The sequence below is a fragment of the Callithrix jacchus genome, chromosome 9 (genome assembly GCF_049354715.1).
Source record: "Callithrix jacchus isolate 240 chromosome 9, calJac240_pri, whole genome shotgun sequence".
Classification (NCBI taxonomy): Eukaryota; Metazoa; Chordata; class Mammalia; order Primates; family Cebidae; genus Callithrix; species Callithrix jacchus.
In genome coordinates, this window is record NC_133510.1 from 63,169,123 (window position 1) to 63,193,860 (window position 24,738).

A 24,738-nucleotide genomic window follows, 5' to 3' on the forward strand; every position below is an offset into this window, starting at 1 on the left:
GAGCCCTTTGTCCGAAACACCTCTCATGCTTTAAACTGGCTCCTGTCAGCTGACATTCCTCTTCTATCTCAGCTGCCCTTCATCCCCAGCTGAGTTAGGTGTCCTCTTTTTATACTTTCTTCTGCATGTCTCTACATCACAGCATTTTTCATTAGGAATTTTAAATATAAGCTTTCTCATTCCTCCCAATAGAAACTGGTTTATTAAATTTTTGGATTCTCCAGCACTGGACCTGGTATACTGAATGCCAACAAATAAATATTCATTGAATGAATGGAAGCTGATTATGTCAGAGCCTCAAGTACTTACATTTTACCCAGTAAAATACAAGTTTATCTTTTACAAAAAGAGAAACTAAGGCAGAAAGGAGTTTGTAACAATAGTATCATTAGCAAAGATTAATGAAAAAAAGAGAACTAATCTTTTACTTGGACCTAGCTACAATCTAAAGGGTAGGACAGGCTGGGCGTGGTGGCTCACACCTGTAATCCCAGAACTTTGGGAGGCCAAGGCGAGGAGATCATGGGATCAGGAGTTTGAGACCAGCCTGGCCAGCAGCGTGAAACTCCGTCCTTACTAAAAATACAAAAATTAGCTGGGCGTGGTGGTGGGCACCTGTAATCTCAGCTACTTGGGAGGCTGAGGCAGGAGAATCACCTGAACCTGGGAGGCAGAGGTTGCGGTCAGCTGAGATTGTGCTATTGCATTCCAGCTTGGATGACAGAGTGAGTCTCTGTCTCGAAATAAATAAAGTAGAACAAATGAGTCTCTAAATCATAAGAAATAATCTCTAAACACAAACATCAATCTTCTATCACAGAGGATTTAGCTTTTCTTTTTCTTTTTTTGTTTTTTGAGAGAACTTTCAGATCTGCTTCCATGCATAGATCTTCTTTGCTACCCAACCAGTTCCTGTTAGCAGAAGGGTGCTGAGAGAGAGTAAGGAGCTCATGAGAGTATAATTAAAGCTAATTCAAAGAAGCAGAAATAGGAAATAAAGAAAGCAAATTACTTCTGGGTAATCTTTAGAAATTCCCTAACAGATGGTATTTTTCTCTTGAACGGATCAAAATGCTTCAGATAAATAATACTCCTATGAAGCAAGGATAAGATTCATCTGTTACATATGAAAAAAAAATAATGCAGGATTAAGTTTATACTAAATATTAAGACCCAGAACTCGGTCTCTTGGGCAAAGCCAAGCATAAAGGCACAAGCTGGAGACCCCGAATTAGAGGGTTTTCCACAGACAGGAGAACAGACATAGCAGACACAGAATGACTACAGAAGAGGAAAAACAAGCAAAAACAAAATAAATCTCACTCCATCTGGTCTCAAGGCAAATAAGCCCTCCAGCTCTAACCAAGGCAAAGGAGAACTCCTTTCCACAGAACCCAGCAGACTGGGTTCAGTATTTGTTTTTCCACGGTTACCTTTGAAACTCATTTTAATCTAAAAATGAAAACTACGGGCCAAGCACAGTGGCTCATGCTTGTAATCCCAGCACTTTGGGAGGCCGAGGTGCGTGGATCACAAGGTCAGGAGATCGAGCCCAGCCCGGCTAACACAGTGAAACCCAGTTTCTACTAAAAACACAAAAAATTAGCCGGGCGTGATGGCAGACGCCTGTAGTCCCAGCTACTCAGGAGACTGAGGCAGGAGAATCACTTGAATCCGGGAGGCAGAGGGTGACAGAGCGAGACTCTGTCTCAAAAAAAAGAAAGGAAAGGTATTTTGTGATACATCCAAAACTATCACAAGGAAAAGACTCCCAGTACTGTATCATAATTCCACATAAAATACCTCCTTTAGGGATGGAATAATTTCTCCTGGAATAATTCAATTCAATGCCTAATTTTTGGGAAGGGCTGCACAAAGGAGAGACTTGTAGTTTAAAAACAAACATCAAGCCTGTAATCCCAGCACTTTGGGAGGCCGAGGCGGGTGGATCACGAGGTCAAGAGATCGAGACCATACTGGTCAGCATGGTGAAACCCCGTCTCTACTGAAAATACAAAAAAATTAGCTGGGCGTGGTGGCGCGTGCCTGTAATCCCAGCTACTCAGGAGGCTGAACCCAGGAGGCGGAGGTTGCGGTGAGCAGAGATTGCTCCATTGCACTCCAGCCTGGGTAACAAGAGCGAAACTCCGTCTCAAAACAAACAAACAAACAACAACAAAAAAACGGGGCCCGGCGCGCCAGTAATCCCAGCACTTTGGAAGACCGAGGTCGGGAGTTGGAGACTAGCCAAGCCAACATGGAGAAACCCGTCTCTACTAAAAACACAAAATTAGCAGAGTGTGGTGGCGTGCACCTGTAATCCCAGCTACTCAGGAGGCTGAGGCATAAGAATCGCTTGAACCCTGGAGGCGGAGGTTGCAGTGAGCTAAGATCGCCCCACTGCACTCCAGCCTGGGCAACAAGAGCGAAACTCAGTCTCAAAAAAAAGCGGGGGGGTGCTAATTTCTGGCTCTGGTACTTACTAGCTGGGTTACCTTATAAGGAGAAGTCTTAATTTCCAAGCCTTAGTTTCCTCATCTTCAAAATGAGACTAATAATTGCTTTGTAGGTCTCTGGTAAGAGGGAGAGAGAAACTAGGTGGTTGGCGCACCATGGGCACTCAATAACAGCTATTATTTACATAATGAGTCCCTACTAAATATGGCTGCTGAGTTGGTGAAAGTTCTAGTTGCAAATGGCAAAAGTCCTGAATGTCCTTAGTTTTCAAAATTCGTTTTGTAAATTGCCTCTTTTCTGCCGGTGAGGAGGACAAGAGCAAGCAATTACAATAGGAAAAATGTGGGGAGCACTTCATGGTTTATAAAACGTTTTCCTGTGTGCTACCTTATTTTAATGTCTTAACTTTCCAGATTTGAAAATAAGTCCTACACAGTCACCCAGTAAGTGATAGAAGGACACAAACTGGAACTCAGGCATGCTAACCTCCAGAGCGACCTTCCCGCCTCCCCGTGCTTCCCTCAGGTGCTTCTGCCCGGGGTTCCCGGTGGCCATCCTCCTCTCCACTCAGCACCACCAGGCGTCCGCCACGCGCCAAGCTACCCGCCGGGTTACGGAGGGTTGGTTTGGCTTCGTAAATCGAGGCTAAGTGACCTGAACCGGGCTCACTCTGGGCCTCCTCTCTCAAGACAGCATCGTTCTCTCTACACCAGAACTCCATCGTTTGCAGCCCCGTGATGCCCCGGAGAAGCCCCTCCGGCCCCCACCAGCTACGCCTCAGCTCGGCCTCGCCTTTCCCGTCCTCAGCGTCCGTGGACACCGGCTCACTCAGGACGAGGATACGGAAGCATCCTCGAGCTGCCTTAGAGGGCCACAGCCTCATTGGGTAGCCTTACCCTTTCCCCGCCTCAATATTTTTGCTTCCTCAGTGATTGGACCTGGGCATTGTCCATTCTAGCTCCCAGGCACCGCCCTCTCTCCACCCACTAAAATTCCACTCGGGTTCTCCTGTATCTTCGGCGCTCCTCACCTAGCCCCGGTCCTGAGGAAATGGGTGCTCCTAACCAAGGAGCCCGCTTTAAAGGGGCAGGCCCCTCCTCCTGCCCCAGCCCCACCCACCGGGCCTCCCTTCTCCATCTTCCAGGTCCAGCGCTCCCTCACAGAGCTCCCCCGCACCTTATCTCGCCAGCTCCGCCCCTCTCTCCCAGCCAACGCTCAGAAGTCCTGGGCGCACAGGCAGAGCCGGCGGCGTGCTGGGGGCATGCGCTCCATGAAGGCTCTGCAGAAGGCGGTGAGGCGGGCCGGCAGTCACTGCCGGCGGGGAGGCTGGGGTCACCTGAGCCGGAGCCCCCTCCTTGGCGGGGGCGTCCGGCACCACCTCAGTGAGGCCGCGGCGCAGGGCAAAGAGACGCCACATAGCCACCAGCCGCTGCACCAGGATCAGTAAGGCAACTGGAACAGGGCAGGGGACGGGCTTGCCCCCACTCCCACTGTGTTTCTCGCTAGTTCCCGAGTGCCCTCCCCAGGCAGTGCCTCTCATCGCCCCTCTCCTCGCTCGCTAGCCTTCGATGCTTTTTCCTTTGGATGTGGGGCTTTGGGAGCGTCGCGCTCGGGCGGTAATCTGCCGTCCGCCCGGGAGTGCGTTTGGGCAGTCGGGTCCTGGGGATGGTGCCTGTCCGAGTTGCGCACTTAACCGGGATCACAGATGGGCGCGGAGTGTTGCTTGGCGCATTGTTTGAGTACAAGGTCGGGCGCACGCCGCCCGGCCTCACCTTCCCTCGACCTCGTGTATATTTTAGGGGATGTGTGGGTGTGGAACAGCCTTCTGCCTCAAGTCCAAGTGTACTGGGCTCTGTGTGGTGTGTTTCTGCATGTCCTCAGCGGGCAATGTGTGATGCGCGTATATTATTGGTGCGCAGGTACGTGCGTAAGTGTTGGGTGTGTGCGTAGCAGTGCTACATGAACTGTAGAATAGGGGGATTTTCCAAACTGGTTGTTGAATGGGGAGAATATAATGGAGGAAAAGTCTTTAAGACGCAGATTTCCCAAACCAGAGCCAGAGCCATTCGTGCTGCTCTGGCTCCCGAATCTAAAAAGTTATCTTCCTTTGGGTATTTCTTCCGCCCAGGAGGCCAAACCTTTATCTTTCCCACCGCCCAGGACACACTTGGTGGATGAGCCTTTTTCTCCGATACGCAGACGGTGCTGAGCAGGAAATCTTGTCCTCCCCAGAGAGCCAGCATAGACACTGTCCAAAGAGCCCTTGCTCTACTGTAGCACGAACAGGAAATGGGCCCTCTCCCGCGTCACTGCCGTCTCCCTGATGACACTCTGAAACATGCACATCATCAGTAAAGTAGCTAGACTGACACACTACCTCACCACTATTCGAGTCTCTGTCCTAAGAGACACCAATAGGTATTATTTATTATTAATAACATTATACAGTTCTTTTATTACTTTATTTTTGACAAAGTCTCACTCTGTCACCCAGGCTGGAGTGCAGTGGCACCATCGAGGCTCACTGCAACCTTCGCTTCCTGGGTTCAAGCAATTCTCCTGCCTCAGCCTCTCCTGTAGCTGGGATTACAGGTGCGTGCCACCGAATCTGGCTAATTTTTGTAGTTTTAGTAGACACAGGGTTTCATCATGTTGGCCTGGCTGGTCTTGAACTCCTGACTTCAGGTGATCCACCTGCCTCGGCCTTCCAAAGTGCTGGGATTACAGGTGTGATCCACCGCGCCTGGCCCTTTTCTTTTTTTTCATAGTCCTGGTGTCTGCTTTTCCATATTACATGGTACTTTTCCATCAGCTTCTTCTCAGAGACATGTAACATTTAAAGGATAAGCCCTCTCCCTCCTGTTTTAGTCTTCACCCCAACTTCCAGATAATCACCATAGGAGAAATAATGGTGGGATACAGTAAAAGCCGAAATTCCCTCATCTGTCCACCTTCTGCAGAGTAGGGAGCTAGAGGTATCCGTGGTTCCCCCTATACATACCTCCTTATCCTGTGGAGTCTGGTGATAGAAGTGTTTTTAGGGGACCTTGTTTCTTCTGCCCAGGGAACCTCCTGGTCATATCCTTGGACTAGTGTTTCCCAGGCAGAAAGGGTTGAGAGCACTGGAGAGTGATGTGCTTTGGCAGTGTGACACCATGAGGGGGTAGGGTTCCTGTGTTTGGGGGAGGAAAGAGGACAGCAAAGAGGAAATGTGCTGTTATGTCGATTATTGTTTGTTTAATATTTAGCTGTATTGTATTTATGACTTTTTTTTAGAGGCAGTTTCTCTGTTGCCTAGACTGGAGTGCAGTGGCATGATCTCAGCTCACTGCAACCTCCGCCTCTGGGGTTCAAGCGATTTTCCGGCCTCAGCCTCCAGAGTAGCTGGGATTACAGGCACCCACACCACGATCGGCTAATTTTTGTATTTTTAGTAAGACAAGGTTTCACCATGTTGGCCAGGCTGGTCCCAAACTCCTGACCTCAGATGATCCACATGCCTTGGCCTCCCAAAGTGCTGGGATTATAGGCATGAGCCACCATGCCCAGACATGTTTATGATTTTATTTTATTTATTTATTTTTTTTAGAGACGGTTTCACCATGTTGGCCACAATTCGTCTTGATCTCTTGACCTCGTGATCCACCCACCTTGGCCTCCCAAAGTGCTGGGATTACAGCCGTGAGCCACCGCGACCAGCCCATATTTATGATTTTAAAAGAATAATAAGATAGAGTATCAAGAGGAAAATGTCCCAACACAAAGAAATGATAAATGTTTGAGATGGTAGATATACTAATTACCATTATCTGACCACTACAATTATATGTATTGAAACATCACTATGCATCCCATAAATGTGTACAATTATATGTCAATTAAAAAATAATAAATTGAGCCAGGTGCAGTGGCTCACACCTGTAATCCCAGCACTGTGGGTGGCCAAGGCAGGGGGAATAACGAGCTCAGGAGTTCGAAACCAGCTTGGGCAGCATGATGAAACCCTGTCTTTACAAAAAAATAGAAAAATTAACCAGGCATGGTGGCACATACCTGTAGTCCCATCTACTTGGGAGGCTGAGGTGGATCACTTGAGCACTGGAGTTCAAGGCTATAGTGATCCATGATTGCACCACCGCACTCCAGTCTAGACAACATAGTGAGACCCTATCTCAAAAATAAATAAATGTTTATTACTTAAAAATTAAAAAAAAATCCCAGTATTAAACTAATTAATATATTCATATATATCCTATATATATTTAATTTAATAAAAATGGGATAATATTCATATTCTTTAGTAACTTACCTTCTCCATTTATGAACAGCTTTTAATATCATTGAATATGTGCATATGACATTGTCATTTTGTCATTTTAAAAGATTCCATTGTATGAGGTATCATAGTTTATATAACCAGTCTTCAATTTGATTACTATATACTCTTGTACACTTGTTCAATTATTTCTTAGAGTAAATTCCTAGGAATTTTGCTCCCCAGAAATAATCTGATATCACTGATATCTTGTATAGTCTTCTAGAGACTATTTTATGCATAAAATACATGCTGATATTACTTTACCTTTTTTTATACAAATGGTATCCTATACACATTGTTCTTGTAGCTTGCTTTTTGGGTATCATACTATACACGTTGCTCTTGTACCTTGCTAGTTTTCCCTTAACATTACATTGGTGATCAATCCATATCCAAGGGATATGCAGTTTTTTTAGGCTTGTTATACATTCAGTCGTATAGCATTATTTCCTGTCTTCTGTCAGTTTCCAGGCACAGAGTCCTGCCTTCAAAGTGTTCCTATGTACTTTCCTTCTTGAGTTATCCCTCAGATAGCTTTTTCCCTCCTTTCCTCTCTATAGGCACTAGCTTCCTTGTGACAACCAGATTTCCCCAGAAGCAGGAAAACTCTTCTAGTAGTCCTTTTTCTGGTATTCCTCCTGGCTCCAAACACACACATGCCTAGTCTATGCTAAGCTGCTTGAGTCTTATGATTATTATTATTATTATTGAGCTGAAGTCTCACTCTGTCGCCCAAGCTGGAGTGCAGTGGCATGATCTCAGCTCACTACAACCTCCTGGGGTTCAAGCAATTCTCCTGCCTCAGCCTCCTGAGTAGCTGGGACTACAGGCATGCACCACCATGTTTGGCTAATTTTTGTTTGTTTGTTTTTGAGACGGAGTTTCGCTCTTGTTACCCAGGCTGGAGTGCAATGGCACGATCTCGGCTCACCGCAACCTCTGCCTCCTGGGTTCAGGCAATTCTCCTGCCTCAGCTTCCTGAGTAGCTGGGATTACAGGCACGTGCCACCATGCCCAGCTAATTTTTTATATCTTTAGTAGAGATGGGGTTTCACCATGTTGTTGACCAGGATGGTCTCGATCTCTTGACCTTGTGATCCACCTGCCTCGGCCTCCCAAAGTGCTGGGATTACAGGCTTGAGCCACCGCGCCCGGCCTGTATTTTTTTAGTAGAGATGCAGTTTCACTATGTTAGCCAGGTTGGTCTTGAACTCCTGACCTTGTGATCTGTCTGCCTCAGCCTCCCAAAGTGCTGGGATTACAGGCATGAGCCACCACGCCCGGCCAAGTCTTATTTTTTAATGCATTGCTTCAATAGATAATATATTCCATATTGCTCAAAACTCAAAATATGCAAAAGATAGTGAAAAGTGTCCTTCCCATCCCTTTTTCCCAGAACCTACGTCATCTCCAAAGAAGGAGATAAATCAGTTTTACCTTTTTTTTTTTGAGTCAGAGTGTTGCTCTTGCCCCGGTTGGAGTGTAACCTTGCTCTTGCCTCAGTTTACTGTAACCTCCATCTCCCAGGTCCAAGCAATTCTCCTGCCTCAGCCTCCTGAGTAGTTGCGATTACAGGTGTGTGCCACCATGCCCAGCTAATTTTTGTATTTTTAGTAAAGACAGAGGTTTTACCATGTTGGTCAGGCTTGTCTGGAACTCCTGACTCGTGATCTGCCCACCTCAGCCTCCCAAAGTGCTAGGATTAAAGGCGTGAGCCACCACGCCCAGCCAGTCTTACCTATTTCTAACTAAATGTTCTTCCAGAAATATTCTGTGCCTGAATAAGCAAACATATATATATATTTCCCTTTTAAAGCTATGCTTCAACCTGAGAAAGCTGATATAAGAGAAAAAGACAAAACAAATGAAAAAATTAAGCTAGCACTAAAGAACATATTCATGTAACCAAACACCACCTGTTCCCCAAAAACCTATTAAAATAATAAATTAAAAAATAAAAATAAATAAAGTTGGGCACGGTGGCATGCACTTGTTGTCTCAGCTACTAGGGAGGCTGAGGTAGAAGGATCACTTGAGCCCAGGAGTTCAAGGCCAGCTTGAATAATACAGTTAAACCCCATCTCTAAAAACAAACAAACAAACAAACAAACATAAATACTACCATACTCTGTATACTGTTCTACAACACACTTCTTTTAATTAATATTGTATCTTAGAGATAATTCCATATCAATACTTAGAACATGCCCCAATTTCTTTTTTTTACACTGCATAATATCCCATTATATGAATATACCATAATTAATCAGTTCCCTATTGCACATCAGGTTGTGTCTAATTTTTTTTTTTTTTACATACAGAGTCTCAACCTGTCACTTAGGCTGGAGTGCAATGGTGCAATCTCGTCTCGCAACCTCTGCCTTCCGGGTTCAAGTGATTCTCTTGCCTCAGCCTCCCAAGTAGCTAGGATTAAGGCACATGCCACCACACCTGGCTGATTTTTGGTATCTTTAGTAGAGATGGGATTTTACCATGTTGGCCAGGTTGGTCTTGAACTCCTGACCTTGTGATCCACCTGCCTCAGCCTCCCAAGGTGACAGGATTACAGGAGTGAGCCACCATATTTCTAATCTTACTAACAATGTGATGAAAGCAGGGCTTGGTGGCTCATACCTGTAATCCCAGCTCTTTGGGAGGCTGAGGCAGGTGGATCACGAGGTTAGGAGTTTGAGACCAGCCTGGCCAGCATGGTGAAACCCTATCTTTACTAAAAAATACAAAAATTAGCTGGGCGTGGTGGTGCGTGCCTGTGATCTCAGCTATTTAGGAGGCTGAGGCAGGAGAATCGCTTGAACTCGGGAGGTGGAGGTTGTGGTGAGCCAAGATCACGCTATTGCACTCCAGCCTGGGCAACAGAGCAAGACTCCATCTCACAAAACAGAACAACAAAACAATGTGATGAAAAATTGTAAATATGTTATTTTTTAGGTATGTAAGTATACCTATAGGATAAATCCCTGGAAATCAAATTATTGGGTCAAACATCTTTGAAGAGTCTTAATCTCAACTAGCTGTCATATTTGGAAATAATCTGATCAAATAACTCTGCTTGGCTTGATGATGTGGCTCATGCCTGTAATCCCAGCACTCTCAGAGGCTGAGGTGGGAGGATCACTTTGAGTCCAGGAGTTTGAGATCAGCTTGGACAACATAGTGAGACCCCTTTTCTACTTAAAAAGAAAAAACTCTTCTGAATCTTTTAACATATTAATAGAAATCTTGAAAACCAAGAAATCTTCAGTACCTGGAATTTTAGGCACTGAAGAAACCAAGAAGTCTTCAGCACCTGGAATTTTAGGTACTATAAGCCAGAGAGATACTTTGGGGCACAGGGACCTTGCTAGCAATATAATTTAGTAATTCTTATTGAAGACCCACAGTGTGCTAGGGACTTTGCTCAGTGCTGGGAAGACAAAGTTGTTTAAAACACAAAGACCTAACAGTGGAGCAAGGGATATTCTTCCATCAGTAAGATGGTGTGTTGTGTCAAACAAGCAATACCTGGAGGTTTGGGGAACATTTGATCTGGACTGTGAAGAATGAGCAGGACCATGCTAACCAAAGGTCATTCTATGTAAAAGTTATAGCATAAGCAAAGGCTAGGAAGCCTCACAGTCTCTAGCCCATTTTGGGGAACCATCTATATTGTCTGTTATATTTGGAGTGTGTGGGCATGATGGGGAAAGGGAAAGTTAAGTTGGCAGGTTTTATTTATTTTATTTTTTATTTTGAGACGGAATCTTACTCTGTTGCCCAGGCTGGAATGCAGCGGCGCAATCTCGACTCACTGCAACCTCTGCCTCCCAGGCTCGGGTGATTCTCTTGCCTCAGCTTCCCGAGTAGCTAGGATTACAGGTGCCCACCACCATGCCCAGCTAATTTTTGTATTTCTAGTACAGATGGGGTTTTACCATGTTGACCAGGCTGGTCTCAAACTCCTGACCTCAGGTGATCCACCCGCCTCAGCCTCTCAAAGTGCTGGGATTATAGGCATGAGCCACTGCGCCCCACCAATTGGCAGGTTTTAAAGAGGTTTTAATGCCTCGCCAAGTTTTTTTTTTTTAGACAGAATTTTGCTCTTTTTGCCCAGGCTGGAGTGCAATGGTGCAATCTTGGCTCACTGCAACCTCTGCCTCCCGGGTTCAAGTGATTCTCCTGTGTCAGCCTCCAGAGTAGCTAGGATTACAGGCATGAGCCACCACATGTGGCTAATTTCATATTTTTAGTAGAGACGGTGTTTTTCCACGTTGGCCAGACAGGTCTCGAACTCCTAACTTCAGGTGATTTGAATGCCTCAACTCCCAAAGTGCTGGGATTACAGGAGTGAGCCACTGCACCCGGCCTAATTCTTAATTCAAGAACTTATTCTTAGGCCCTGGGGAGCTACCAAACGTTTTTGAGTAGAGAAATTACATTTGAGTTTATAAAGATCACTGGCACATTTTAGAAGATGGATTGAGGCAAGAAGACTGAAACTCGATCTCCAAAACAAAAAAAGATGGATTGAAATGCAAGAGAGTGTAGTTGCAATTAGGTAACAGGCAATAAGGAGCTGATGATAAGCATGATTTATTGAACATCTACTTTGTGTCAGACATTTTTTCATGGATTATCTTACGCTTCACATCACCCAGGTGAAGTAGACATTACTACCCTTATATTACAGATAAGGAAGCAAGTTCATCAATATTAAGCGACCTGCTCAAGATCACATAGTTATTAAGGGGCAAACTCTGGTCTACCATGCTGGCACAGGGAAAAGGAGAAGAGAGGGTGGATTTGACATTGTGAGGTAGATTCATCCAATGTTGGTGACCAACTAAGCATGGACTTAAGGTATGGAAATTATCAAAATAATGCCACATTTCCAGCTTGGCACCCAGGTGGGTGGTAATGCTGTTAACCCAGGTGGGAAACAGGAGAAGAGTGAAGGAGGCGAGATGACTCAGGTTTGGACATGTAGAGTTTTCAGTGCTTGTGGGGCACCTATAGGTGGAAGTGTCAGAAGGCACCTAAAAATAAAGATCTGAAGGTCAGGAGTAAAAAGAGGGAAGAGATTTACAACTTCTCAGGACAGACATGAAAGTTAGAATTATAAGGATAGATCAGATGGTTCAAGGAGGAGGCATAGAATGAGGATGCTCACCTATTTGTAAGCCCATGTTGCAGGAGGAGCAGGTAGCAGTTCTCAGGCTCCACTTTCCTCCCCGTTCTCTGCTCCTAAACAGTGATTCATCAGAAAGTGGCATGCTGTCCCGCCTGGGTGATTTGCTCTTTTACACTATTGCTGAAGGACAGGAACGAATCCCTATCCACAAGTTCACCACTGTAAGTTGCTCTCTGCCTGTTCAGAACCCTAATTCCTTAAGATCTCTGGAAAGTGGGGAAAGGAGGGTATGACAAGTGAAGGGTGAAGCATACAGATGGATGAAAATCCAGATGTCTAGGCTGACAAGCCCATTCCTGCCCCAGGGTCAGAAGATTGAACCCCCTGCTTCATGGAAAAACAACAGAAAACCCTTGTTAGCCTTCAGAGCTGCTCCATCCCCTCCTTTCTTATTATCCAAACCTTTGTTCCACCTGTTGTAGTGGTTGGGGTCCAGCTAATTGGGTGTCCACTGGAAAAGATTATAAGGAGTATACACCGTCCTTATAGCTGACCTTACTGGCCTCTTCTTTCCTCTAAAGGCACTAAAGGCCACTGGACTGCAGACATCAGATCCTCGGCTCCGAGACTGCATGAACGAGATGCACCGCGTGGTCCAAGAGTCCAGTAGTGGTGGCCTCTTGGACCGAGATCTCTTCCGAAAGTGAGGGCCCCAGAAACAAGGGCACTGCTCTCTCAAAACTGTCCTGTGGACATAAACTCTCAGAACAGGGAGGAATCTGGGAATTGTATAGTTCAATTCCTCATTTTATTTTATTACTTATTTCATAAGTTATACATGAATACTCATAGAGTTCAAACAATATGGAAATACATGATCTCCTTTCCCTTCCTACTCAATCCCTGTCCTCTTTTCCCAGAAGTAAACAGTATTAACAGATTAGTGGGTATCTTCTAGATAATGTCCTGTGTATTTACATACATACATGAATATATGTAAATATACTTTTATGATTTAGGATGTTTAAAATATCAAGATAACATAACATACATATTATTCTGGCATTTATTTTTTTCTCACATCCCAAGACATAGTGTCTTTCCATGTCATTAAAACCCCTCATTTTTGGCTTAGCATGCCCTGGATTTATATTTAAAAAAAAAAAAAAAAAAAAGCCCTCATTTTAGATGTAAGGAAATTAAGACCTAGAAAGGTAAACTGATTTGCCAAAGGTAACACAGCTGTTGATCCCAAACCTGAAGATCACCTACAACCTTCTTTATTCCCAACTTCCATGGCTCCAGAGTGAGTTCCAGTTGCATCTCTCTAGCCCCCTAATCCAATCGTGTCTGGGATCCAGGTGTGTGAGCAGCAACATTGTGCTCCTGACCCAGGCATTCCGAAAGAAGTTTGTGATTCCTGATTTTGAGGAGTTCACGGGCCATGTGGATCGCATCTTCGAGGATGCCAAAGAGCTCACTGGAGGCAAAGTGAGAGCCAGGGGACTAAGGGAGGGGTCAGGGACCTGGGCCGGATATCTTTTTTTTTTCTTTTTTTGAGATGGCTTCTTGCTCTGTCACCCAGGCTGGAGTGCAATGGTACAATCTCAGCTCACTGTAACCTCTGCCTCCTGGGTTCAAGGGATTCTCCTGTCTCAGGCTCCCGAGTAGCTGGGATTATAGGCATATGTCACCATGCCCAGCTAATTTTTGTATTTTTAGTAGAGATGGGGTTTTGTCATATTGACCAGGTTGGTCTCGAACTCCTGACCTCAAGTGATCCCCCCCGCCTCAGCCTCCCAAAGTGCTGGGATCACAGGTATGAGCCACCGTGCCCAGCTCACATATACCTTGCTTCTCAGAGATTTCCTGGGGCTGGGAATCCTATGAATGAGAGATGAGAAGCAGAACTTCTGTAAATGGGGACATGGCTCCATGTGTTTTTACACACGATTCCTAGAAGATTCAATAGAGCCTTCAAAGAGATTTACAGGGTAATTGAGCCTAGGAACCAAAAGGAGAAGGTGACCTCAGAATTCTCTTTTTTTAACTTTCATTGGGTTTACTGCCATCTCTACAGGATTGGGGATACAGAAAGATAAAGCCTTCTAGGACTTAAGGTTCGGGCATTTCTGGGAGCAGTAGGCAGGAGGGAACCCCTTTGCCCTACAGGAGACAGAATTTTAGCTTTTATCTAAAAGATTCTCTTGACCCTCAACCTCAACTCTGTTCTTCTTCTCCACATCCATCTCCCTTTTCTCTACCCACTCATGTCCAGGTGGCAGCCTACATCCCTCAGCTGGCCAAGTCAAACCCAGACCTGTGGGGTGTCTCCCTGTGCACTGTGGATGGTCAGCGGTGAGATGCTGGACAAGAGGAAGGGGAGGCAGGGCACAGGTGCCAAATACGAGCCAACCTCTTTCATGGCATCTGTCTGCCTCCAGGCACTCTGTGGGCCACACAAAGATCCCCTTCTGCCTGCAGTCCTGTGTGAAGCCCCTCACCTATGCCATCTCCATAAGCACCCTAGGCACTGACTACGTGCACAAGTTTGTGGGCAAAGAGCCCAGTGGCCTGCGCTACAACAAGCTCTCCCTCAATGAGGATGGTGAGCACTACCAAGGCTCAGACCATACTTACAGCTGTCCCCTTCTTATCCCCAACCCATCCTCCAGCCTTTTTTGTTTCTCTTCCCTTCCTGATTAGCCCCGTCATGCTTTTCTTCCTAGCAGTCTTTCTTGTCTGACCCACAAAGTGAGCGGGCTGTCAGGGAGGCTTTGTTCAGTGGCTAAGACTCTCTTGGTGGTTTGTATTTTTTCAGGAATTCCCCATAACCCCATGGTCAATGCTGGTGCCATTGTCGTCAGCTCCCTAATCAAGGTCAGTGTCACTTTAACCTTCTGATTAAGTATTATCCTCTAAGCTCCTGTGTTCCTGTGTCCCTCATATTTATTCAGCTCTCTGAGGAGATTGGTGGGGCTCTGATTTCTTTGAGGGTCCCCAGGAGGCACATGAGGCACAGCAGGGACCCATTTGTTATGCTGAGGACATCAGTAAAAGAGACTGCACCATCTACTTCATCCCTACTCAGTACTGTTCCCTGCCCCCACCCATGAGTCTGGAGCCTAGAGCGCCCTGACCCCTGCCTAGGACCAAGGGCCAAATGCCAGAGACAAGGGGAGGACAGCACTATTGGGCACTGATTGGCCACCTCTGGGTGTGGGACACCTGCAGAGAAGGGTGAATGGCCAGGCCAGGGCAGTTATTCACGTCACCTGGAACTGTGAGTTGGCCTTGAACAAGGGTGTCAAACTAGCCCATCAGCTGTAGGTCTCCCAGGGCTTGAGCAAGAACCTGGGAACAGCTGGGCAGCAACACCCTGGAGCCAATCACAGCCCCTCCTGGGGAAGGTGGTGTTAGGAACCCTTCCCCCAGGGACTCAGGTGTCAGAGTCCCTGTGGTATTGACTCTGTAGTTGACATGAGTAAGCAATGAGTCCGGGTGAGGAAACGAGGCTGAGTCTCTCTCCTTGTTCTGTGATGGCTCCATCTACAAGCCTGTATCTGGGACCTGCCGCATCCCATTCCCATCTAAGTAGGACATTAAAAAAAAAAAAAAAAAGGCCGGGCGCAGTGGCTCAAGCCTGTAATCCCAGCACTTTGGGAGGCCGAGGCGGGTGGATCACGAGGTCAAGAGATCGAGACCATCCTGGTCAACATGGTGAAACCCCGTCTCTACTAAAAATACAAAAAATTAGCTGGACATGGTGGTGCATGCCTGTAATCCCAGCTATTCAGGAGGCTGAGGCAGGAGAACTGCCTGAACCCAGGAGGCGGAGGTTGCGGTGAGCCAAGATCGTGCCATTGCACTCCAGCCTGGGTAATAAGAGCGAAACTCTGTCACAAAAAAAAAAAATAGAGACAGGGTCTCCCCTATGTTGCGCAGGCAGGTCTCAAACCCCTGGGCTCAAGCAATCCTCCTGCCTCAACCCTCCAAATTGCTGAGATTACAGGCATGAACCATCGTGCAGGCCAATGGGATAGAGTAAAGCTATAGCATGAGGTGTAAAGAATGAGGATGGAGATCAGGGAGAGGGTGGGGCTGGGGGACAGGATTATAGAGTCAGGGAAATGAACGTGGGTGTCAGGGATGAGGGTTTGGATTGAGAATGGAAGTGGGACAGCCCAGCAAGGTGGCTCATGCCTGTAATCCCAGCTACCTCAGAGGCTGAGGTGGGAGGATCACTTGAGGCTGGGAGGTGGAAGCTGCAGTGAGCCATGATTGTGCCACTGCACTCTAGCCTGGTGATAAAGCAAGACTCTGTCTCAAAAAAAAAAAAAGAAAAGAAAAGGGAAGAGCCAATGGAAGTGCCGTGTTTTAAGAAGAAAAAAAAGGCCTTTATAAAATTGAACACATTTGCGGCAGCAGGACCAGTCTGACACTTTTAACTCCACTACATCCTTGACTCGTCCTTCTGCCATCCTCATGGATTTAGAATACTGACATCTCTCTTTCTTTCTTTGCAGATGGACTGTAACAAAGCAGAGAAGTTTGATTTTGTAAGTTCCCTTGCTATTTAACCCCTGGCTGCATTTCTCCATGGCATGCAGTCCTCTCTAGCTGCCCCAGTGGCTGTCTGTAACCCCACTACCAGGCGCACCAGCCCATACTAGAAGCCCTATTTCCCTAAGTATGGAAATCTCCTGGCCTCAGAGAGGAAAGCCTGTTGACAAGACTTGAGTTCAGAAGGGCTTGTCAGCCTGTGAGGTATTAATAGAGGTCCTTAGTCAAGTGGAGCCTCAATGTCCCTTTTTCTCTTCCAGGTGTTGCAGTATCTCAACAAAATGGCTGGGAATGAATACATGGGTTTCAGCAATGCCACGTAAGTCCCTATTCAGAGGACTGACTGAAAGGAAGGGGACAAGAGGAAAGAGGGAGAGAGAATCTTAGAAGGAAGAAATCCCAGGGGAACCTTGGCATTCCAGCTTTCTCCGAGCCCCTTCATTAACATTTGTTTACCTTATAAAATAATTTGTTCCATTTCTAATTAGTACATAATGAGAGAGGCAGTGTGACGGTTTGTGCCTAAGCCCTTTCTTGCCAAGACTTTCAAAGCCAAAAACATCACCAGTTTTCCTAGACTAGATGACTAGGCAGTTTGGGATGTTTGGTTTGGGTCTACTTTATGACAAGGCTATGCTGAGTGTCTGCTCAGGTTCAGAAATTTCCTCTAATATTACTGATAGAAGCTTTATAAAGGGGTTCATTTAGTTTGTGGTGTGACGTAGATCTGTCTCTCTCAGGGAAGGTAATTTTTCTCCTTCTCCCAATACCGACACCTCCAACTTCCAGTACTAAATTGGGTGTTTGCTTCAGATTCCAGTCAGAGAAGGAAACAGGGGATCGGAATTATGCCATCGGCTATTATCTCAAGGAAAAGAAGGTAACCAAGAGAGGCCGGCAGATAAAGTCCCTGGGAATTCTGCTCCTAGTGGAAGGGCAGTGGGGTTGGGGGCTTCTGCTGAGACCCTGACACTGTGAAACGGCTGCTGATGTCCTGAAGAGAAATTCTTTCCTCTCTCTTCCTTGCAGTGCTTTCCTAAGGGAGTGGACATGATGGCTGCCCTTGATCTCTACTTCCAGGTAAGAAAACACTGCTCAGGGCCAAGGTGAGGGAACAAGACAGATTTTCCTACTCTACAGCCAAGAGTACCATGTGCAGGTTCACATCACGTCTTCAACTATTCTTTGTTTTCATAGCTGTGCTCTGTGGAGGTCACCTGTGAATCAGGCAGTGTCATGGCAGCCACCCTCGCCAATGGTGGGATCTGCCCCATCACAGGCGAGAGTGTGCTGAGTGCTGAAGCAGTGCGCAACACCCTCAGCCTCATGCATTCCTGTGGCATGTATGACTTCTCTGGCCAGTTTGCCTTCCACGTGAGTTTCTGGCTCTGTCATCCATCATAAGCCCAGTGCTAAGAAGAGAGAACACTGACTCTCTGAAGCTAGAGAGGTGGAAGCTTATTCCTGCCTCTCATTCACTAACTTCTAGTAGGAAATTAGGTTGAGAATCCTTACGCGAGTTTCTCAAAAACACCAAGTTCCTCAAATATATAAAGAGATTTCTTTGGGAGGCCAAGGCAGGTGGATCACCTGAGGTCAGGAGTTCAAGACCAGCTTGATCTACATGGTGAAACCCCATCTCTACTAAATACAAAAAATTAGCCGTGAGTGGTGGCACGCACCTATAATCCCAGCTATTTGGGAGGCTGAAGCAGTATTGCTTGAACCTGGGAGATGGAGGTTGCGGTGAGTCAATATTGTGCCATTGCACTCCAGCCTGGGCAACAAGAGCAAAAGTCCATTTCAAAAAAAAAAAAGAGATGTTGCAGCTCCTGAATTGTGCTTCGCATTGCTGGCTCTTCTCCTTGGAGTCTCAGATGTCACTTCCAGAGACTTCTGACCACCCTATCTCACGTGCCCCCCCAGCTCTATTTACAGCACCCTACTTCTTCTCACTAGTTATCATAATTATTTTAAAAATTACTTGTCTATTTAAATAAATAGACAAGTTTATTAAATAAATAGACCTGTTTATTACCTATCTCCTAACACCAGAATGTACATTCCTAGTTCTAGCACAGCATCCAGCACAGAATGCTGTTAAGTATTTCAATAAGTATTTTCTAGCTGAATCAGTGAATTTAAGAGAAGGAAAGGACAGGAGCAATAAAAGAAGCTAATTAACAACCCAAAAGGTTGAGGTGGATTGTGGCCATGCAGTCATTTGTAAACTTGTTAAGAGTACAGCCTAATATGTTTCTTTTCTGATTTGGGGCACACCCAGATTATCCTCAGCTTCAATTTTGTTCCCCAGGTGGGCCTGCCAGCCAAGTCAGCTGTATCGGGAGCCATCCTCCTGGTGGTACCCAATGTCATGGGAATGATGTGCCTGTCACCCCCATTGGACAAGCTGGGGAACAGTCACAGAGGGACTAGCTTTTGTCAGGTGAGATGCTTTGCATATAGTACTTAATATTTTTTGAAGCAATAAATTTGTTTAGTGGTACCACTTTTGTAATTTATTTATTTATTTATTTATTTTGAGGCAGAGTTTTGCTCTTGTTACCCAGGCTGGAGTGCGATGGCATAATCTTGGCTCACTGCAACCTCCGCCTCCTGGGTTCAGGCAATTCTCCTGCCTCAGCCTCCTGAGTAGCTGGGATTACAGGCATGCGCCACCATGCCCAGCTAATTTTTTGTATTTTTAGTAGAGGTGGGGTTTCACCATGTTGACCAGGATGGTCTCAATCTCTTGACCTCGTGATCCACCCGCCTCAGCCTCCCAAAGTGCTGGGATTACAGGCTTGAGCCACCGCGCCCGGCCTGTAATTTATTTTTTGAGATGGAGTTTTGCTCTTGTTGCCCAGGCTGGAGTGCAATGGCGCAATCTCGGCTTACCACAACCTCCACCTCCCAGGTTCCAGCTATTCTCCTGCCTCAGCCTCCTGAGTAGCTGGGATTACAGGCATATGCCACCACGCCCAGCTAATTTTGTATTTTTGTATGGGTTTCTCCATGTTGGTCAGGCTGGTCTTGAACTCCCGACCTCAGGTGATCCACCTGCCTTGGCCTCCCAAAGTGCTGGGATTACAGGTGTGAGCCACCGTGCCCGGCCTACCACTTTTATTTTAAGTAAATAGAGCAATCTTGAGCTCCTAAGTATAAGGAGTAAATAAACAATATCTTTGGCTTACAATTCTAGAAGTTGGTGTCTCTCTTCAATTTCCACAACTATGACAACATGAGGCACTGTGCTCGCAAGTTAGACCCACGGCGTGAAGGAGGAGAAGTTCGGGTAAGGAAAACTCCCGGTGGCTTGTAAGAATATTTCAGAGTAGAACATTCTAAAACACTCAGCAATACCCTTGACTAAGCATCCATGGAGGAGGGTCACAGTGCAGAGCATAGGTGAGTTCAATTAATGTCAGGTGGGTATGATTTGTGTTCCAGAACAAGACTGTGGTCAACCTGTTATTTGCTGCCTATAGTGGTGATGTCTCAGCTCTTCGAAGGTAATGCTACTGTGGCCAAATATACACAATAAAATATTCCTGGTCAGATATTTTACTAGAAGGCAGCATAGCAAAATAGTTAAGTGCTTCAGCTTTGGAATTAGACAGAATGCATATAGATTGCATTTAAATGGTATTTTTTTTTAAAAGTAAACTGCCTGCTCTATGATAACTTAATTAATATTAGCCATTGTTATTAAGAGCAGAGTCCTAGGAAGTAGGTCCCCTGTCTCGAATGGGCACTTACCACAGGTAGGCAGTGAATAACACTTCTGGAAGCATCACATTCCTAGCTCTCTAATACGGGAATAACAGTCTCATCTGGGTATAGAACAAAGATTATTTAGGGCCTACAAATCTGGGTGTAGGCTGTTTCACTTCTCTGAAACTCATCTAGTCTGACACCAGTTCACAAAGGACACCAGTGATTTCAGTCTGATCTAGGCAACTCTAGCTGCTTTCTACTACCCTTAGGTTTGCCTTGTCAGCCATGGATATGGAACAGAAAGACTACGACTCGCGCACAGCTCTGCATGTTGCTGCAGCTGAAGGTACTGAAGGGTTAAAGAGGGGAGGCGAATCAAAAGAACCTTTCTTTTTCACCAAAAGTACCTTCATTATATGTGCCCTCAAAGTTATAGGGGCAGCAACTAGTTTTATCCAGACACCCTTCAGTTTGCAGCTAGACTGTTACTGGGTGCTGTAGGGTACAAAATGGGAAGAAGCTTTTTCCCTCTCCTCTTGGTAAAGACTCAAGAATAAGAATCAGTGGCTAAGTGTCTACATCAAAGGGTTTAAGACCTGTGCCTTCTCATTTTCCTTCTGCCCATATTCCCAGGACACATTGAAGTTGTTAAATTCCTGATCGAGGCTTGCAAAGTGAATCCTTTTGTCAAGGACAGGTGAGGATTAGGTTAAAAGTGGGGGAGGGTGGACACAGCTTCTCTACCTATTCTCCAGCCACCATGCAAATATATACAACCACTGCACTCTCCATGTCTCCTTCGCCTGATCATATCTTATTCCTCTCAGGTGGGGCAACATTCCCCTGGATGATGCTGTACAGTTCAACCATCTGGAGGTAGTCAAACTGCTTCAAGATTACCAGGACTCCTACACACTCTCTGAGACTCAGGCTGAGGCAGCAGCTGAAGCTCTGTCCAAAGAGAACTTAGAGAGCATGGTATGAGCACAGGTCATGGATAGCCTCTGCTCAAGAAAAAGCATTAGCTGGCCACACATGCAATCCATACCCACCAAAAATGCTATGGAGAACTATACTGCTTCAGTCGGGACCAAGCAGTCATTTGGTGACTTGGGGTACTGCTTTCTATGAGAGTCAAAATACCCCATTCCCTCAGCAGACAGAGTACAGAGAAGGGCTATCTCTGGATAGCAGTAGAGCTATCCAGAGAGAATGGGCTTCAAAGTACAGCCAAATGGCTTGCCCCACTCAAAACCATCCCAGGTCTTCACCCAGATCTCCTCTTCCTCTCCCTGAAGAAACCATCATGAGAGAGAGACACTCTGGTGGAAGGACTCTAGCTACCATGCACATGTATATATCCACAGAATAAGGGAAGTGGGAATGGCTATATATATGGCTTTAGTAGTCTGGAAAGATCTACTCCCCTTGGCCAGGAGATGCTGCAGCTACTGCTAACGGCAATTTTATAGACAGAGAAAGTATTTTATGTTCAAATAAACTTTAATTATCAAATCATTTTTGCTAAACCCAGTCCTTCTTTCTTCCCTAGGGATATCTAGCTTCATTGCCATCATAGAAGGTAGAAGATGGAACCACAGGGTCAGATAGAATCCAAACAATACATATTCACTTACTCTACCAGGTTTTTCTCAACTCCAAATACTACTTTAGGTTAAGTGTATTCTGCTGCCAAGGGAAGTATAGCTTTGAGTCTAAACAGGCTCTGAAACAGATTGTGTAAAACCTCAGGCCTCCCTCCTTCCTCAGGAAGTTCCAACTGTGGCAGAAATGAAGATGAACTTCTTAAGAATAAACAGTTTCAGCCGGGCACGGTGGCTCACGCCTGTAATCCCAGCACTTTGGGAGGCCAAGGTGGATCACATGAGTCCAGGAGTTTGAGACCAGCCTAGCTAACATGGAGAAAGCCCATCTCTACTAAAAATATAAAAATTAAAATTAGCCTGTGTGGTGGCACACACCTGTAATCCCAGCTACTTAGGAGGCTGAGGCATGAGAATTGCTTGAACCCAGAAGGTAGAGGTTGCAGTGAGCCAAGATGGTGCTACTGCACTCCAGCCTAGGTGACAGAGTGAGAGTCTGTCTCAAAAAAAAAAAAAAAAGAATAAACAGTTTCTAGCATTCATCGCCTAGATGAGTCTCTTCCCCTTTGGTCATGGTTATAACTGGCATAATGATTATGACAGATTGGCTGGGTGTCAGAGGTAGAGACTAAGGTAGATGGACTCGGGGTAAAGATAGCTACAGCTCTGTGGGGCTGAAGGTCTGTGGCACTGAGCTACTGAGGAAGGAGGGCTCTGTTTTCATTCTGACACACTGAGTCAATAAAGCACTTACTGAGGAATCCAGAGCCCAAACTCTGAATGTGCTGTAGAGAAAGGGTCAAGTCATTGACTGCACCACTTCTTCAGCCAGAGGTAGAAAGAATTTACTCTGGAGAGATCCAGTAGAGCCCCAAGAACAAACAAGTTACATGTGGACAAAGGGAGGGAGAGGTATCATGATGATGAATAAATTCAAACAAAGCTGAACGATAAGACCCCAGAATGGAATACAGTCTGAGAAAGGCCTGGGCAAAGGGAGGCAGAGGAACTGAAGGAAGCAGGTCAGGGAAGATATACACACGGTAGCCCAGGAAAACTGGCAGTAGTTGGTGGGTGGGAAGAAGTAGGGTTTGGCTGTATGCCTAGCTTTCACAAGGTAAGGGATGAGGAAGATGATGATATTGCACAAAGGACCCAACACTGAATTGTGGGAGCCAGAGGTTGCTTGGGGCAAAGTCAAAAGGCTTCAGACACTTTCAAAAGGACGCTGGCCAAGAGAGTGACTAGGGACTCCAGTATGGACATACTAGAGGCCCTGGGGCACCTCAAGCCCTGAATGAGTCAGCAGCTCTCCATCCCAGAGAGCAAAGGCAGGCACCACTGGACCCCGGAAATCTGTCTGTAGTGTGTGAACCACAGAGACCTGGCTCACATCCACCAGGCTCAGCTTCTGGGCCTCATACTCCAGCAGCAGCCCCACCTTCTCTGGCTGCCCAATACCCTCAACTGGGGCTTTCTCGTTGGCCAACATGGTGTACCACTTGCGCTGGGCATAGGTGAACACCCAGGAACGATCATCAACACCAATGCAGCTATCCCGGGACATGTCCACATCTGCCACTCCTATCCGGAACTGCTGGGAGCGCTTCACTGTCACTTCCCAGTAGTGTCTGCCACTGGTGACCGCTGTGTCTGCCAGCACCACTGCCCACTCCCGGAAGCGCTCCACATTCAAGGCCACCTTGGTGGGCTCCAATCCCACCAAGCCATATTTGACACCCGTATCACCTCTGAAGAGTGCCAGGCTGCTGTGGGCAGTTTTTTCTTCCAGTTTGAAACTGATGCCTGCGGGCAGAGCAAAAAGACGGGATAACAGGGCTAGAACCCTAGGGCTGGTGATACATTCAGATCTGACGCAGGCCAGTCATAAGACACGAGCAACTAGGGAAGAGTCAGAATGCCACGCGGGCAAGACAGTCGCTTTAGCATGGATAGCTCACGGAGACGAAAAACTCGGATTGAGGAAGTCCCGGGATTTAAAGAAACCAAATGATGTCACAGGTTTGGGAATCTCGGGACCAACGCCGGTGGGGGAAGGGAAAGACCCGAGAGGGTTGGAGTTGCTTCTCGGAGTGGGGTCTAGGAGAAATAGACGAAAGCCATTCTGGAGGTAATAAAGAGTAAAAACAGATCATCCTACCTCTCCGGGCCTCTGTGGAGGCAACTCCCAATCGTTTGGCTCCCCAGCGACACAAGCGCAAAGAACGTGCAAAGGGCAGCGCCATCTTGCGCCATGGATGAATAGGGCACGCCTCCCGGTTGGAGACTCAGCTATCCGCCCGCCTGCTCCCCTCGCACGTGGTGCGCGAGGGGCGGCCGCGCAGCATTATGACGTGCAGCGACCTTCTGCGGGTTGGTGGAGCCGACATGTTGGTGGGTTCTGTTTTGTTTCTACCCGCGGTTGATGCTGCTTATTCAGTTTTTCTGCATAGACGAGCGGTGCTCACATTTGAACTACATAAAACTTTTAGAGATGTAGTGCAGCCAGATGCTTAAAAGTATAGATTTTAAAATTAGACAGTACTGTAATTAGCTTTTTTTTTTTTTTTTTTAAGACGAAGTCTCACTGTCGCCAGGCTAGGGTGCGGTGCAATGGCGCGATGTCGGCTCACCGCAACCTCTGCCTCCCGGGTTCAAGCGATTCTCCTGCCTCAGCCTCTGGAGTAGCTGGGACTACAGGTGCAAACCGCCACGCAGCTAATTTTTGTATTTTTAGTAGAGACGGTGTTTTACGATGTTGGCCAGTATGGTCTCGATCTCTTGACGTTGTGATTCGCCCGCCTCGGCCTCTCAAAGTGCTGGGATTTCAGGCATGAAACACGGCGCCCGGCCCTTTTCTTTTCTTCCTTTTTTTGAGACTTGTTGCCCAGGTTGGAGAGCAATGATACGATCTCGGCTCACTGCAGCCTCCGCCTCCTGGGTTCAAGCGA

The 24,738-nt window shown here is 46.4% G+C and overlaps 2 protein-coding genes and 1 long non-coding RNA gene across 26 annotated transcripts; 1 reads left to right on the forward strand and 2 right to left on the reverse strand.

The window, feature by feature from the left end:
• Nucleotides 1–830: 830 nt before the first annotated feature.
• LOC144577605 (uncharacterized) lies at nt 831–5,631 on the reverse strand. Its single transcript, XR_013521826.1, has 2 exons — nt 5,459–5,631; nt 831–4,788 (listed from the first exon to the last, which is right to left on the reverse strand). It is a non-coding gene; the product is annotated as an uncharacterized LOC144577605 (long non-coding RNA).
• On the forward strand, nt 3,675–21,701 carry GLS2 (glutaminase 2). Of its 24 annotated transcripts, none has more exons than XM_078336320.1 (19): nt 3,675–3,900; nt 11,463–11,632; nt 12,025–12,124; nt 12,485–12,606; nt 13,265–13,394; nt 14,182–14,261; nt 14,348–14,511; nt 14,725–14,783; nt 16,430–16,462; nt 16,727–16,785; nt 17,256–17,346; nt 17,496–17,546; nt 17,664–17,840; nt 18,781–18,912; nt 19,669–19,761; nt 19,917–19,978; nt 20,453–20,529; nt 20,817–20,880; nt 21,011–21,701. In XM_078336320.1, the coding sequence occupies exons 2-19, from the start codon at nt 11,622–11,624 to the stop codon at nt 21,165–21,167; spliced, it is 1,662 nt and encodes a 553-aa protein (XP_078192446.1). In that variant the 5' UTR covers nt 3,675–3,900; nt 11,463–11,621; the 3' UTR covers nt 21,168–21,701. The 24 variants fall into 24 exon arrangements, 23 of the variants coding, with proteins under 23 accessions (XP_078192446.1, XP_078192448.1, XP_078192447.1 ...); XM_078336322.1 differs by having other exon boundaries at nt 17,280–17,346; XM_078336321.1 differs by having other exon boundaries at nt 3,675–3,748.
• On the reverse strand, nt 21,668–24,056 carry SPRYD4 (SPRY domain containing 4). Its single transcript, XM_002752611.7, has 2 exons — nt 23,949–24,056; nt 21,668–23,593 (listed from the first exon to the last, which is right to left on the reverse strand). Exons 1-2 carry the CDS (start codon nt 24,031–24,033, stop codon nt 23,055–23,057), a joined length of 624 nt encoding a protein of 207 aa, XP_002752657.1. The 5' UTR covers nt 24,034–24,056; the 3' UTR covers nt 21,668–23,054.
• Nucleotides 24,057–24,738: the final 682 nt, after the last annotated feature.